Below are 17690 nucleotides of genomic sequence, written 5' to 3' on the forward strand. Positions count from 1 at the left end.
TACTTTCCATGCCCATCATGAAATGAGAGATGAGAACTTCTCGCTTTGATCTCATAACAATCCAAGATGGCAGCCAATCAGTCTGTCCCTTGAGATCAGAGTTTTAAGACACACTTTTGATGTGAAGGTTGATGCTGTATATAACTATTTTTAGATCTCAGTCACTATTTCACGAAATTTGCTTGAACAAAGATTTCTGATTTGATTTCTGATTGAGAAGCCCTACACCTTTTTGGAGTTAGAGTGCACAGAGTCAGGAGCGTCTGTCTGTGCGCAAGGCCTGCTACGCGAGCGCAGGTGCGCACTGAAGGCTAGGAGCGGAGAAGCGATTGGCAGATTGGAAAACCTGATGCGCAAAATCTGTCGTTCTACACAACGTCTACTGGTCGTTGCACACCTGTGCTGAAAGACCTCTTAAAACCGGCATTATGTATCTGTTAGTGTGCCTGCTCTTTACTCAACGCCATCCTAGATTAAATAGGCTGAATGATCAATGGGTGAGTGAATTATCCTCGCCTAATACCCTACAATTTGCAAACACTCCGAGACCATCATGTCAATACCACCAGGAACTAGGTCTCTCTCTGCAGCTGCATTTGTTCCACTCTCAAACGCATGTGGGCCTACACTTGATGGAATCCTTCCAAAATCTCAAACTCTTGAATAACTTTTTTTCTGTGTCGAAAGACTCTGCTTGTTTTATTGACAATGGTGCTGGTTCCGCCAAGTCCTCACGCATTGGACAACTGAGATGTATTGTTGATCTCTGGTAATGTGGGACCAACCCCTGGGACGGTAGACACCATGCAATCTCTACCGACTCCCTAGGATTTTAAAAACAGAGCAGGTTTCAGCCTCTTGCATGTTAATGTCAGAAGTTTCCAAAACTAGACATGATTAGAATATGGGCCAAAAGGACAAATGCAGACATAACGGTTTTTATCAGAAACTTGGCTAAAGAAATCTGTGTCAAATAACTTGATTTCTATTGATGGGTACACGGTTTTTAGAACGCATCGGATGCGTAAAGGAGGAGGGGTTGCAATTTATGTGAAATCCAAGTTTAACACATCTGAAATTCTCTCAATTACCAAAGCCAAACATTTTGAAATGCTTGTGGTTAAAGTGAATGTATATAAGGACTCCCACATCACTGTAGTTGGCTGCTACAGAACGCCCTCGGCTTCAGGAGATGCACTTCACTCTCTTTCTGATGTCCTGCACAAGGTAAAAGACTGAATTCATTATTTTAGGAGATTTGAACTGGGACATCTGTATCGGACTCTTTTAAAGAACTGTGTGACTCTCTGAATCTTGTGCAATTTATTATTTCACCTACAAGACCGAATCCCAGAGCACCTAACAAATCAACGCTTTTGGACATTCCACTAACGAATACCCCTCACAAATACACATCGAATGGGATATTCTGTAATGATGTCAGTGATCACTGTGCAATTTCTTGTGTTAGAAATACAAAAATGACCAAAGCCAAACCCTGCTATATTTTTAAGACATTTTAGACAGTTTTATAAGCAAGCGTTCTTACCATAATATTGACAGAGTAAGTCTGATTGCCGATGTTGACACTGCCTTGGACTATTTTTATATTAAATTTGTGTCCATTTGTGATGAGCATGCCCCTGTAAAGAAATGTAGAATCAGTGGAAGGGCCAATCCCTGGTTTTCAGATAACTTGGCAGAATTCATTAGAAAGAGAAATGTCTCTTGAGCTCAAGCTAGACAAATGCTCCTGTTGACTGGGCCTCCTTCAGAGCGCTAAGAAACAAATGCACAGGATTGATCAGGAAGTCCAAATCATATGACTATTTAAATGCAGTCCCAGAGAACCTGAACAACCCTACCAAGTTCTGGAAGCTAATCAAAACAGTGTCAGGTTCTAGTGTATCCTCTGGCCTTCCTGACCATTTAATGATGGATTCTAATGAAGTGAAGGATAAAGCTGATATTGTAGGGGTTTTAACAAGCACTTCATATCTGCTGGTTCAGTTTTTGATAATGGTGGGGCCCAGGCCTCTAATGTAAACGCTGTTAAAGTAAACTATGATATAGGCCCTCGTGAACCATTTTGTTTCTTATGCTGAGGTCTATAAAGAACTAAAGGTAAGACACTAAAAACAGACAACCTGGATCCATACCCCTTAAAATGTAGCAGCTGGTATTATTACTGAACCTGTGGCTCAGTCTCGACCAATTCCATTCCCAGCATTTGGAAATCAGCTTATGTCCTCCCGCTGCTAAAGGGTGGAGATCCCTCAGATGCTAATAACTATGGTTCTATCTCCCCATCCTGGTCAAAGTCTATGAATCCCTAGTGAACTCGCAGTTAAAAAACGTCTTCATTGAAAAGAACATACTGAGCGGGGTTCAGTCTGGCTTTAGATCAGGGAACAGCACCACAACTGCAGCTATGTCAGTGGCAAATGACATCATTAATGCACTTGATAAAAAGCAACATTGTGCTGCTCTGTTTGTTGATTCATCAAAGGCCTTTGATTCAGTTGACCATGAATTGTTCCTAGCTAGACTCAGAAACATTGTTCTCAGTGAAGCGGCAGTAAATTGGTTTGGAACTATCTTTCTGAAAGAACACAATGTGTATATACTGACAATCACACATCTAGCTTTGTTGAGATTGATAGAGGTGTGCCCCAGGGTTCCATTTAAGCTCCTGTGTTCTCAATTTTTATTAACCAGCAAAGTAGCATCTATATGCAGATGATAAGAGTCATATATTCATGTGCTCCTTCTCTGGTTCAGGCTGTTGGCCTCCCTTTATGGTCTTAAACTGGCCTTGAATGTACAAAAAACTAAATTCATGACCTTTACCAGAGCTCGCAAAGAACATCCAGCCAACTTGACAAAAACCGTGGGACGCTTTGGAGTCAACATGGGCCAGCATCCCTGTGGAACGCTTTCGACACCTGGTAGAGTCCATGCCCCAACAAATTGAGACTGTTCTGAGGGCAAAAGGGGGTGCAACTTAATATTAGGAAGGTGTATGTTTGCATGAAGTAGACTAGCAGGAGTTTAAACAACAAATGTTGGTTTGGTTCCAAATAATCCATAGTTATATCCAAATAGCGGCGTTTTGTTCGTGCGTTCAAGACACTATCCGAAGGGTAAAGAAGGGTGACGCGCCCGGCGCGTTTCGTGACAAAAAATGTAAAAATATTCCATTACCGTACTTCGAAGCATGTGAAACGCTGTTTAAAATCAATTTTTATGCGATTTTTCTCGTAAAAAAGCGATAATGTTCCGACTGGGAGTCGTTTTTTTTCCCGGGTTCTGAGAGCCTATGGGAGCCGTAGGAAGTGTCACGTTACAGCAAAGATCCTAAGTTTTCAATAAACAGAGCCAAGAAGCTGAAGGAATGGTCAGAGAGGGTACTTCCTGTTTGGAATCTCCTCAGGTTTTTGCCTGCCATATGAGTTCTGTTATACTCACAGACACCATTCAAACCGTTTTAGAAACTTTAGGGTGTTTTCTATCCAAAGCCAATAATTATATGCATATTCTAGTTTCTGGGCAGGAGTAATAATCAGATTAAATCGGGTACGTTTTTTTTATCCGGCCATGAAAATACTGCCCCCTAGCCATAACAGGTTAAGTAGAAGTCCTGGGAGTGCATTCTGACGAAGAACAGCAAAGGTAATCCAATTTTTCTTATAGTAAATCTGAGTTTGGTGAGTACCAAACTTGGTGGGTGTCAAAATAGCTAGCCTGTGATGGCAGGCTATCTACTCAGAATTTAGCAAAATGTGCTTTCACCGAAAAGCTATTTTAAAATCGGACACCACGATTGCATAAAGGAGTTCTGTATCTATAATTCTTAAGTTTTTTGTGAACGTTTATCGTGAGTAATTTAGCAAATTCACCGGAAGTGTTCGGTGGGAATGCTAGTCACATGCTAATGTAAAAAGCTGGTTTTTGATATCCATATGAACTTGATTGAACAAAACATGCATGTATTGTATAACATAATGTCCTAGGAGTGTCATCTGATGAAGATCAAAGGTTAGTGCTGCATTTAGCTGTGGTTTTGGTTTTTGTGACATTATATGCTAGCTTGAAAAATGGGTGTCTGATTATTTCTGGCTGGGTACTCTGCTGACATAATCTAATGTTTTGCTTTCGTTGTAAAGCCTTTTTGAAATCGGACAGTGTGGTTAGATTAACGAGAGTCTTGTCTTTAAAATGGTGTAAAATAGTCATATGTTTGAGAAATTGAAGTAATAGCATTTCTAAGGTATTTGAATATCGCGCCACGGGATTCCACTGGCTGTTGACTAGGGTGGGACGCAAACGTCCCACCTAGCCCAGAGAGGTTAACCATACTGTATATTACTACCTTATCCCTGTTGTTCACCATAGCCCTCCGTAATGGGTGAGTGAGGAGGAAGTACAGCACAGCATCAGCTTATTACCAACTCGCCTGCTGTGAGATAACGACCACATAGAGACAAACACCATTGTAAATACAACCCATTTTTATATTCCCTTTTGTACTTTAACCATTAAGTACATCGTTACAACACTGTATATATACATAATATGACATTTGTAATGTCTTTATTCTTTTGGAACTTCTGTGAGTGGAATGTTTACTGTTCATTTTTATTGTTTATTTCACTTTTGTATATTATCTACCTCACTTGCTTTGGCAATGTTAACATATGCTTCCCATGCCAATAAAGCCCCTTGAATTGAATGAGAGAGAGAGAGGGAGAGAATGAGAGAGAGAAAGAGAGACACTAACTTATGATGTTTGGGTACTTCATTTAAAATGCATGGATGTTAATGGGATATTTACACTAAAACTGCAGTAATGATTTATCCCTTAGTAAATAAGGTCTTTTCTATGTGAAACCATGTGAATTACAGTAGCGTACTGTGATGAACTACTCTGGGCAATGGGCCATAGCAGAAAAGATGAGAAAAGCCAAACAGCTTTTTAGAAGATACAATGGTGATCCATCTCTTTTATTATTTTATGTTATATATTGTCCAACAATAACTCATAAATAATCCAATAAGCTCCATTCAATGACGCGAAAAGACCTATTAACGTAAAGTCATTACTGTACTGCCAAGCACCCCTCCCACACACACACACACACACACAGAGAGAGACAGAGAGAGTGTCAGTGTGTGTGAGCGGTGGAGGAGACCCCATCAGTAGCAACAGCTGAAACACGAGACGTATGTGGCAGGGTCTACAGTCAATCACGGACTATAAAAAGAAAACCAGCCCCGTCGCGGACGCCGACATCTTGCTCCCAGACAAATTAAACAACTTATTTGCTCGCTTTGAGGACAATACAGTACCACTGACATGGCCTGGTGCCAAAGCCTGTGGGCTCTCCTTCACCATAGCCAACGTGAGTAAAACATTTAAACGTGTTAATCCTCGCAAGGCTGCCGGCCCAGACGGAATCCCTAGCCGCGTCCTCAGAGCATGAGCAGACTGGCTGGTGTGTTTACTGACATATTCAATCAATCCCTATCCCAGTCTGCTGTTCCCACATGCTTCAAGAGGGCTACCATTGTTTCTGTTCCCAAGAAAGCTAAGGTAACTGAGCTAAACGACTATCGCCCTGTAGCACTCACTTCCGTCATCATGAAGTGCTTTGAGAGACTAGTCAAGGATCATATCAACTGATACCCTAGAACCACTCCAATTTGCTTACCGCCCCAATAGGTCCAAAGATGATGCAATCGCGATCACACTGCCCTATCCCATCTGGACAAGAGGAATACCTATGTAAGAATGCTGTTCATTGACTACAGCTCAGCATTTAACACCATAGTACCCTCCAAACTCGACATTAGACCCTGGGTCTCGACCCCTCCCTGTGCAACTGGGTCCTGGACTTTCTGATGGGCCGCCCCCCAGGTGATGAGGGTAGGAAACAACATCTCCACCCCGCTGGTGGAAAGTTCTTTGGCGCACACATCACGGACAAACGGAAATGGTCCACCCACACAGACAGCATGGTGAAGAAGGCGCAATAGCGCCTCTTCAACCTCAGGAGGCTATAGAAATTTTGGCTTGTCACCTAAAACACTCAAACTGTTACAGATGCACAATCGAGAGCATCCTGTCAGGCTGTATCACCGCCTGGTACGGCAACTGCTCCGCCCACAACCGCAGGGCTCTCCAGAGGGTATTGCGGTCTGCACAACGCATCACCATCACCGGGGGCAAATTACCTGCCCTCCAGGACACCTACACCACCCGATGTCACAGGAAGGCCAAAAAGATCATCAAGGACAACAACCACCCGAGCCACTGCCTGTTCACCCCGCTATCATCCAGAAGGCGAGGTCAGTACAGGTGCATCAAAGCTGGGACCAAGAGACTGAAAAACAGCTTCCATCTCAAGGCCATCAGACTGTTAAACAGCCATCACTAACAAAGAGAGGCTGCTGCCAACATACAGACTCAAATCCTGGCCACTTTAAAACATTTAATAAAGGGATTTAATAAAGGTATCACTAGTCACTTTAAATAACGCCACTTTAATAATGTCAACATATCCTACATTACTCATCTCATATGTATATTGTGCTGCCATCCTGTTAGAAGGTAACAGATGATTTTATTACAGTGGTTAAGATGGATTTTCATTGAGTTCCATGATGTTTATCGCCCCCATCAGAGCTTTCTGGGCCTTAGAAAGACTGTACGGAAACAGGAAGTAGAGTAGTCGTTCTGCACGCAGAGAAGCAGCTAAAAACAAAGCTACGGTTCAGGACTTTCAGTGCAGTTATTTCTTGTCACGCTTCAGCCTGGGAAAATATTTGTTTGTAAGTTCGATTCAAGCATATTGCTCGTGATGATAATCTTGTTATTGATAGAATTGCTTACATTTCAATGTTAGTTGGTTGCATTTACTCACACATATTGCCTTGCCTTTCATGTATGCCGTCAGCTGTATTACTTTGCTCGTGCGTCATGTAAACGAATTGTAAAACATACAATACTGTAGTTTTGTTACTGTTTCTATTGTAATATGCTTTGTTATTGTACAGAGGTGGTTGCACATTATTAGAGTAATGAAAGGAGTTCGCCAATTAGCTATATGGTTTGGCATCATGCCAGATACATGGTACCTTTGCACATGCTTTGTATTTATGCAACTTCAACATGAAATGTATAATGTACAGCTGCAGTATGTCGATGTGAATTGAATACTAAAGTATATTCTTTTCTGTATTTTGCAGCTTCACAACATAAACGTTTTCAATATATTCATTCAAGAAAAGTCACGCCTTGGGAGTTTTATTGAAGACATAGTTGTTAGCTATCTGTCTAGTTTTGCATGGGAACGCAATTCCAGGGCAGAATATATATACACTGTATTCTATACCATCTACTGGAGCTTGCCTATGCCGCACGGCCGTCGCTCATCCATATATATTTATATGTACATATTCTTATTCATCCCTTTACATTTGTGTGTATAAGGTAGTCGTTGTGAATTTGTTAAATTACTTGTTAGATATTACTGCACTGTTGGAACTAGAAGCACAAGCATTTCGCTACACTCGCATTAACATCTGCACAGTTGAAGTCGGAAGTTTACATACACCTTAGCCAAATACATTTCAACTCAGTTTTTCACAATTCCTGACATTTAATCTGAATAAAAATTCCCTGTCTTAGGTCAGCCACTTTATTTGAAGACTGTGAAATGTCAATAATAGTAGAGAGAATGATTTATTTCAGCTTTAATTTTTTTCATCACGTTCTCAGAAATGTACACACTCACTCAATTAGTATTTGGTAGCATTGTCTTTAAATTGTTTAACTTGGATCAAGTGTTTCAGGTAGCCTTCCACAAGCTTCCCACAATAAGTTGGCTGAATTTTGGCCCATTCCTCCTAACAGAGCTGCTGTAACTGAGTCAGGTTTGTAGGCCTCCTTGCTCGAACACACTTTCAGTTCTGCCCACACATTTTCTATAGGATTGAGATCAGGGCTTTGTGACGGCCACTTCAATACCTTGACTTTGTTGTCCTTAACCTGTCTGGGCTAGGGGGCAGTATTTTCACGGCCGGATGAAAAACGTACCCGATTTAATCTGGTTACTACTCCTGCCCAGAAACTAGAATATGCATATAATTAGTAGATTTGGATAGCAAACACTCTAAAGTTTCTAAAACGGTTTGAATGGTGTCTGTGAGTATAACAGAACTCATATGGCAGGCCAAAACCTGAGAAGATTCCATACAGGAAGTGCCCTGTCTGACAATTTGTTGTCCTTCTGTTGCATCTCTATCGACATTACAGCATCTGTGCTGTAACGTGACACTTTCTAAGGCTTCCATTGGCTCTCTAAAGCCACCAGAAAGTGGGATGGGGTGTCTGCTGTCTCTGGGCAAAGTACAGCAGCAGAGTTTAAGTGGTCAGCCTTGGGACAGTGAGACTGGAGATGCGTGGTCACGAGACTAATCAATTTTTTCTTTCAGCCTTTGAATGAATACAACGTTGCCCGGTTGGAATATTATCGCTTTTTTACAAGAAAAATAGCATAAAAATTGATTTTAAACAGCGTTTGACATGCTTCTATGTACGGTAATGGAATATTTTGAAATTTGTCACGAAATGCGCTCGCGCTTCACCCTTCGGATAGTGACCTGAACGCACGAACAAAACGCCGCTATTTGGATATAACTATGGATTATTTGGAACAAAAACATTTGTTGTTGAAGTAGAAGTCCTGGGAGTGCATTCTGACGAAGAACAGCTAAGGTAATCCAATTTTTCTAATTGTAATTCAGAGTTTAGTGAGTCCCAAACTTGGTGGGTGTCAAAATAGCGAGCCGTGATGGCCGAGCTATGTACTCAGAATATTGCAAAATGTGCTTTCGCCGAAAAGCTAGTTTAAAATCTGACACCGCGATTGCATAAAGGAGTTCTGTATCTATAATTCTTAAAATAATTATGTATTTTGTGAATGTTTATCATGAGTAATTTAGTAAATTCACCGGAAGTTTGCGGTGGGTATGCTAGTTCTGAACATCACATGCTAATGTAAAAAGCTGGTTTTTGATATAAATATGAACTTGATTGAACAAAACATGCATGTATTGTATAACATAATGTCCTAGGAGTGTCATCTGATGAAGATCATCAAAGGTTAGTGCTGCATTTAGCTGTGGTTTTGGTTTTTGTGACATATATGCTTGCTTTGAAAATGGCATTGTGATTATTTTTGGCAGGGTACTCTCCAGACAATCTAATGTTTTGCTTTCGCTGTAAAGCCTTTTTGAAATCGGACAATGTGGTTAGATTAACGAGAGTCTTGTCTTTAAAATGGTCGTATGTTTGAAAAATTGAAGTTATAGCATTTTTGAGGTATTTGTATTTCACACCACGCGATTCCACTGGCTGTTGACTAGGGTGGGACGCTAGCCCAGGGAAGTTAACAAGAAATTTGTGGAGTGGTTGAAAAATGTTTTAATGACGCCAACCTAAAGTGTATGTAAACTTCTGACTTAAACCGTATGTGACCAATAAAATTTGATTTGAGCGCAGGCATTTTTGTTGCAGGCTGTGTGTGCGCGTCTACCAGCTTCCTGACGCACGTTCCTGAGCACCAGAGAGGAGACCATATCAGTTGCAAAGCGCCTAACAGATTCAGCCCACCAATCTCTCTCACTCACACACACTCACACTCACACACACACACACACACAAGACATATGCCAGTCACATCTCGCTGGTCATGACACTGGGGCTCTGTGAGCATCCCTGAACGGGACAAAGGCACATGATGATAAAATGACGCACATTGAGTACATACACAGTGCCTGCCTGTGTCTCAGCCAAAGCCCACTGTGTGTAACATTCAATACAGACACTGGACAGCAGAGTCCCTCTATCGTTCCACCCATTGCCTCCTCCAACCTCCCTCTACCCTCCTCTGCCTGCTCTAAAATCTCAACACAATCAGTACTTTCAGACCTTTCCCTCGCGCACAACACACTCTGTCCACAGATTCCCATGGAGACAAGAAAACATACTGTGTACCAAGACACACACACGAACAAGCACAAAATCACACCAAGGACATGCACCCACAGAGACAAATTAACACTTGCGCACACACACAGGCACGTCATCCCAGCGGCAGACAGACATCCATGATGACTTCATAACAGTGAGTCATGCATCCTAAAACAGCAGCTGCAGCTAGCTTTATTAAAACTTCATCTCAATTCCAACATTTTAATCATCAGTTGTTGGCAGTGCTCAAAATGTGCATCTATTTTTTTTTATGAAGTTAAATCTGATTTGAATTTCTATTCCTGAAAAGAAGAAAAACTGTAGAACGACAAACACACAACACACACCTCTGGAGGGCAACTGGATTTCCCATCTCCACATTTGCATTTATTCATTTATCTCCCCAAAAATAGCATCTGACACACGGGACCTACCTTCCGCATTGTTTAGCTGTAAATTGAAAGCATTCTTATCACACGCTGCACATCTGCACACAAAACCTGCATAAAGATATCAGTGTGCAGTTCCATGCAGACACACATTCCCACACACCATGTCTCATCCTTAAAGTGAACCGTCATACCTCTTCTCTTTAGCCGAGGCTTTCAACCTCCGACTGTACACCATCAGACCAATTCTTTAGAATGACTGCCTTTCAAAGACAAGAGCTTTCAACAGTCCTTCCACTTTTTCCACACTAAAACTGCCGTCACCATTTCCAAGCATAGAAAATACTTTTAAATTGGTGCTTTGAACAGGCTTAGAGATTCTCAGACCTAGACCATTGCTGTTCCTATCCGTGAAATTCCACAGCAGGACCGGTAAATGTGAACGGTTAAGTTAAACCACTTTGGATGATAAATGGGCTGCTTTAAACAGGGCCTAGCCTAGGAAAAAAACAACATAAGCCAATGTCCACTATGGCACAAAAAGGGACAAGGGACAAAAGATGCACAACGCCAGATTTGTAACATGGGGTCTCATGTAATGTGCTCAGGTGGTGTGAAAACAATAGGTTTCACTACCTAAAACCTGAGAACTTCAAAGAAAGGTCAGTGTGTTAGCAGCAGAGATGTGAAGTGACTCGTCTACAATGAAAAGACGCGACACACCGGTAGGATTGTCAAAGGTTTGCCTGCTGGCAGTACTTAGCACCTATGAACAGCGTCGGTAGTAAATCTATTTTGTCTTCACACAGCAAAGATCTTGGAAGTCTTCAGCCACTTAGCCTTGTTAAAATACTCCAAACCAGAAGGTGGCAGTAGCGTTGTTTGGCAATGAATATCCATGCGTACTGCTTATGGTCTAGGTTCCAAGTTATCTGTACTAATCTTGCTATTTTGTAGAAAGCTCATGTTGATACTAGCTGTATGACCACATCTAGATAACTAACTAGCAAGATGACTTAGAAACTATTTCATTCACTCTCCATAATGCCATACTGGCAGTGCCAGCCCATAGCCAAATGATTAGCTAGCTAATGTTAGCATATTCGCTAGCTAGCACAATATAGCTAGCTAGATAAGGACACTGCACTAACTTGGCAGCTAACACAGGCAGCTGTCTCATGGAAACTAGCAAATCCATAGAATGAGGAGAAGGAGGAGTCTACCATGTCCGGAAGTGACTTCACCATTCATTTTCCGGATTCATGTTCACTCAAACATTGTTTTAAGCTTTGTTTTACTATTGATGGTTACAGCTGATTTCGGGATTGTATATCAATTCGGTCTCTTTTAATATTTGTCATCTGACGTATTCGTTTCAGTCTGAATCGTTTATCATACTTTTCACCATCCAGCTCCTGATATCAGGGCATATAAACTACAATCGGTGTCTTGAATTAGCCTAATGTGCACCCAGCTATATCCTGTCCTGAGTTTGTTTTCCCTGATTTAAACTAGCTGAACAATGCTTGTTTTTGTCAAACTTGCCAAAATGCATAAATACTGCACCCTTAACTTCAAAACTCCTTTGCTAGTTAAACAATCATGGAACTAAGAAATTCGCTGGAAAGAAACTTTAAAATGATATTGTTTGTTGAATAGTCATGACTGTTTCACGCTATCTGTGGTGTCGTAAGACAATGGTGTTCAAAAGATATCATTGCTACTTAACATGGATCCAAGTTCAGTTTTGAACCCTAAACTTCACAGACCCAAGAGTCAGATGAAAAGTGTGTGTTATAAAAACAGTCTGAGGTGTGTGGGGAGAGGGAGTTTAAACATGCTCTTCAAAGAAACAGTGTTTAGACTGAGACCAGAGGAACACCCGGTGATTCTCGCCACACACACGCACTATGGGATGAGAATTATATTCTATGGATGGAGAGTGGTTAAAGAGCGAATGAACACGCCAATTGGAAAAACGAGATTTCAGTCTTGGAGGTGCGTTTCCCCAGAATGAATCTAAAGATATTTGTAATAAATGTTGATGTTTTTGCCAAGAATGGATTCATTGTTCAGTTATACATCTAACTAAATTGTTTGGTGCAGTATTCCTCAAGTAAAAAAATGTGTGACGTATTGTCTTATGTAACCAGAAACAACACAGAGCTGCTGGGCCTCAGAGTATGTTGGTGTTCAAGGACTAAGCACTTCAACATCGACAGCGTTGCTCATTATGTAAAGGGACCATTGGTCAAGGCACCTAACTTAACCAGGTCAATATCTGGTCGATATCTTATGAAGTGGGTTTTTTTTTAATCCTTGATCATTTGGAATGAATATAATGCTTCTACACTATCTTATGTAATATCTCAAAGTAATATGACTGTGTTGTTAGCAAATCATCTAAATAAAATGTTGACGGTGCAGGAAACAAAGAACCCTGTTCATTGGCAAGCTAAATGACTTCAGTGTCTACACAATCTCTACATCGGTCTATAACGACCGAATCAGATACTGTAGCTTCTGCTTTGCTTCAGGATCTGCCCTCTCGTGCTCTGAACTGTCATTGTAGCTTTTCCAGGAAAGCATCCAATAATGACGCAATGTAAAGTTCCATGTTCTCTGTTGCCTTCAAAGGGCTTTGCTTTCCTCATCTGTTCCCCTTCATGATCACTTTGATTTAAAATACCTCCCACCATGCTTCTCAGATCAGTGGTAATGAAGAGGTGTAGAGGAAGCTAATTTAGCAATTTTTTATACTATTACTGTACCCCCAGGTATCATTGTATTACCATCTTACAGTTGGAAGTTTACATACACTTAGGTTGGAGTCGTTAACTCGTTTTTCAACCATTCCACAAATTTCTTGTTAACCTGTTGGGGATAGGGGGCAGTATTTGCACGGCTGGATAAAAAACGTACCGATTTCATCTAGTTACTACTCCTGCCCAGAAACTAGAATATGCATATAATTATTAGCTTTGCATAGAAAACACCCTAAAGTTTCTAAAACTGTTTGAATGGTGTCTGTGAGTATAACAGAACTCATATGGCAGGCAAAAAGAAGATTCCAAACAGGAAGTACCCTCTCTGACCATTCCTTGGGCTTCTTGCCTCTGTTTATTGAACATTTAGGATCTTTGCTGTAACGTGACACTTCCTACGGCTCCCATAGGCTCTCAGAACCCGGGAAAAAGCTGAATGATGTAATTCCAGCCCCAGGCTGAAACACATTAGCGCTTTTGGCAAGTGCTCTATCAGAGGGCCATCAGACTGAGGCTCGTGCATGAGGGGATCCCATGCTTTTACTTTCGCTCTCTTTGTAATAAAAAACGATTTCCCGGTCGGAATATTATCTATTTTTTACGAGAAAAATGGCATAAAAATTGATTTTAAACAGCGGTTGACATGCTTCGAAGTACGGTAATGGAATATTTAGAATTTTTTTGTCACGAAATGCGTCGTGCTCGTCACCCTTATTTACCCTTTCAGATAGTGTCTTGAACGCACGAACAAAACACCGCTATTTGGATATAACAATGGATTATTTGGGACCAAACCAACATTTGTTATATAAGTAGAAGTCCTGGGAGTGCATTCTGACGAAAAACAGCAAAGGTAATAACATTTTTCTTATAGTAAATCTGACTTTGGTGAGTGCTAAACTTGCTGGGTGTCTAAATAGCTAGCCCTGTGATGCCAGGCTATCTACTTAGAATATTGCAAAATGTGCTTTCACCGAAAAGCTATTTTAAAATCGGACATAGCGAGTGCATATAGGAGTTCTGTATCTATAATTCTTAAAATAATTGTTATGTTCTTTGTGAACGTTTACCGTGAGTAATTTAGTAAATTCACAGGAAGTGTTCGGTGGGAATGCTAGTCACATGCTAGTCACCTGCTAATGTAAAAAGCTGGTTTTTGATATAAATATGAACTTGATTGAACAGACATGCATGTATTGTATAACATAATGTCCTAAGATTGTCATCTGATGAAGATCAAAGGTTAGTGCTGCATTTAGCTGTGGTTTGGGTTTATGTGACATTATATGCTAGCTTGAAAAATGGGTGTCTGATTATTTATGGCTGGGTACTCTGCTGACATAATCTAATGTTTTGCTTTCGTTGTAAAGCCTTTTTGAAATCGGACAGTGTGGTTAGATTAACGAGAGTCTTGTCTTGAAAATGCTGTAAAATAGTCATATGTTTGAGAAATTGAAGTAATAGCATTTCTAAGGTATTTGAATAACGCGCCACGGGATTCAACTGGCTGTTGAGTAGCCCAGAGAGGTTAACAAAGTATAGTTTTGGCAAGTGGGTTAGGATATCTACTTTGTGCATGACACAAGTCATTTTTCTAACAATTGTTTACAGACAGATTATTTCACTTATAATTCACTGTATCACAATCCTAGTGGGTCAGAAGTTTACATAGTATAAACACCATGGGACCACGCAGCCGTCATACCGCTCAGGAAGGAGATGAATGTACTTTGGTGCGAAAAGTGCAAATCAATCCCAGAACAACAGCAAAGGTCCTTGTGAAGATGCTGGAGGAAACAGGTACAAAAGTTTCTATAGCCACAGTAAAACGAGTCCTACATCAACATAACCTGAAAGGCTGCTCAGCAAGGGAAAAGCCACTGCTCCAAAATCACCATAAAAAAGACAGACTACAGTTTGCAACTACACATGGGGACAAAGACCGTGCTTTTTGGAGAAATGTCCTGACCTCAATCCTATAGAAAATGTGTGGGCAGAACTGAAAGAGCGTGTGCGAGCAAGGAGGCCTACAAACCTGACTCAGTTACACTAGCTCTGTCAGGAGGAATGGGCCAAAATTCACCCAACTTATTGTGGGAAGCTTGTGGAAGGCTACCCAAAACGTTTGATCCAAGTTAAACAATGTAAAGGCAATGCTACCAAATACTAATTGAGTGTATGTAAACTTCTGACCCACTGGGAATGTGATGAAAGAAATAAAAACTGAAAAATAATTCTCTCTACTATTGTTCTGACATTTCACATTCTTAAAATAAAGTGGTGATCCTAACTGACCTAAAACAGGGATTTTTTTACTATGATTAAATGTCAGGAATTGTGAAAAACTGAGTTTAAATGTATTTGGCTAAATTGTATGTAAACTTCCGACTTCAACTGTATATAATGACACAAAATAGAAGGCAAGTCTAGACCTCTACTTATTCATTCCTGTGTGAGACAGTAGAACGAGAGATTAAAGAGGAGAGGACACTTACGATCCAGTCCGTTGACGTATCTCATGCTGATCTCGCAGTGGCCCCACACTGCGCTGACGATGGGGTACAGCTTCTTCCCCTTCAGGCCTCTGAACGCCACTCCCAGGTACTGTCCATCCACCGTGAAACTCAACGTGCCCTCGTCCATATCCAACACCACTAGAAGAGCGTCCGGCAATACGAAAGCCTCCTCTGGCTCTAAGAAACACGGATACGAAGGTAGGGAAGCCTGGGCCCGGTTCTTACTGTCATGGTACAGTCGGTTCCTGCCCAAGTCCCACCCCCAGGACTCTGAGTCACTGCCCACTAGCGCCATGTAGCCGACCGAGTGTAAGGGGGCGTCAGCGGTGGCAACTCCCACCACGGCATGTGTCCCTCGCTGTCTCACCGGCCAGTGGATCCGCCAGACGTGAAGTCCCCGCGTGTAGCCCACTTGGCCGCGGATGCAGTCGGTGCTCTGGGCTACGGGGTGGCGGTGGAAGGTCAGTTTGTCCTCCTCCTTGATGAAGACGTTGAGCGAGCGATCCTCTGGGTTCCAGGCGTGGCGGAGCTGTAGGTCCGGAGGCGCGGCGGGCATGTCTAGAAGTAGGTCCAACCGGGGTGGCTTGTGGAAGTCGGGGCCCCGCAGCTCGGGGTGGAGGAGCCGGCGGTGGGCCGAGGGACGGAACGAGGGTGAGCCACCCTCGCCGCGACTGTCCACTGACTTGACGCCGCCAGAGATTTTCTGGCCCATGGTGGCGGTGAGAAAGGGGGGAGGAGGAAGCTGTTAGTTTGGGTCGGTTTGGTCCTCCGTCGCCCCGGCGTTACCTCATCAAAGCAGATTTTCAGTGCAGTAACCAGGGGAACCACAGGGAGTGGTGATGATGCACTCCTGTTGCAGGCTGACGCCACAAAGCCGCCTTCAAAAGGGGCCAACGAAGACACGCCTGCGAGGAGAGCGCAGAGAGAGGAGAATGTGAGTACATGTAAGGTTACAGATTGTTATGACTGCTCTGTTCTGGCCGGAATCACTGCCTCCCTGAAAAACACAGTCAAACAAAATACTAGAGAGAGACAGACGGGGAGAGAGACAGACAGGGAGAGAGACAGACAGGGAGAGAGACAGACAGGGAGAGAGACAGACAGGGAGAGAGACAGACGGGGAGAGAGACAGACAGAGACAAAGATGGAGAGAGGTGGAAGGACAGCGAGAGAGGGGGAGAGAGAGAGAGATAACAGGGTAGATCAGAGGGCAGTATGAAGGCTACTCCACAGCTCTTCACGCAAAACACAAACATGTGGGGGTGTTAACAGGAACAAATAAATGAAAAGGACGAGTGTACTGCAAACAAACACTTCCTGACTAACCTACCCCCTTTCCAGACTAACACACCCACACACCCACTGATGGAAGGTAGGCCTGCTCTTTCAACATCTGCATTAAAGAGTACAGATGCACACACACACACATACTGTTAACCCTCTACATTCGTACCCATATACAGGTTGAAAATGGCAGATTTGGACACTGATTTGGTTTTTCTTTCTTTCTCCTTGCATTTTGTATTTATATTGTGTGTATTTTCTGTAATTTGTGTAATTCAGGGTTGATCTGTAAAAGAAAACTTGGTCTCAGCATGACTCCCTGATAAAATAAAGGTTAAATAAATAAAAATAAATGCCTAAATTGGGCATGTGGCTGGTAACCTACGCGTTACACTCGTTGTCAAGGGGTTGCTTCACCACTGACCTGCGTCGCCACGGTCATCATTACCACGGTTACCCCTCTGAAGGGACCTGGACACAGCGTTTGTACATGAACATTCTCTAAATGATGTCAGCGCTCAGGCTCTGCACTTCACAGCGCTGTACGAGTTGACTGACAGCCGTTCTGAACTTCAGCACCACACAAGACAAGAAGTTACCCCCGTCACTCCCGCTAATTAGGCAACTTTTGAAAAAATTATTGTCCGAGGGAAATGCAGTAAATTAAGAGGACTGTTCTATTTTAAAAGATGAGAAATTG

At 42.1% G+C, this 17690-nt stretch overlaps 1 protein-coding gene across 2 annotated transcripts in view; it reads right to left on the reverse strand.

The window, feature by feature from the left end:
- The window catches only part of LOC115169936 (SPRY domain-containing SOCS box protein 4), a 138515-nt gene that overhangs the window by 59362 nt on the left and 61463 nt on the right, over window positions 1-17690 (reverse strand). For both annotated transcript variants that reach the window (XM_029726081.1, XM_029726083.1), the window contains exon 2: window positions 15686-16611. In XM_029726081.1, coding sequence (XP_029581941.1) covers window positions 15686-16418 — 733 coding nt within the window. In that variant the 5' untranslated portion in view covers window positions 16419-16611. The remainder of the gene's footprint in view (window positions 1-15685; window positions 16612-17690) is intronic.

This window comes from Salmo trutta, chromosome 31, assembly GCF_901001165.1.
Source record: "Salmo trutta chromosome 31, fSalTru1.1, whole genome shotgun sequence".
NCBI classification, from domain to species: domain Eukaryota; kingdom Metazoa; phylum Chordata; class Actinopteri; order Salmoniformes; family Salmonidae; genus Salmo; species Salmo trutta.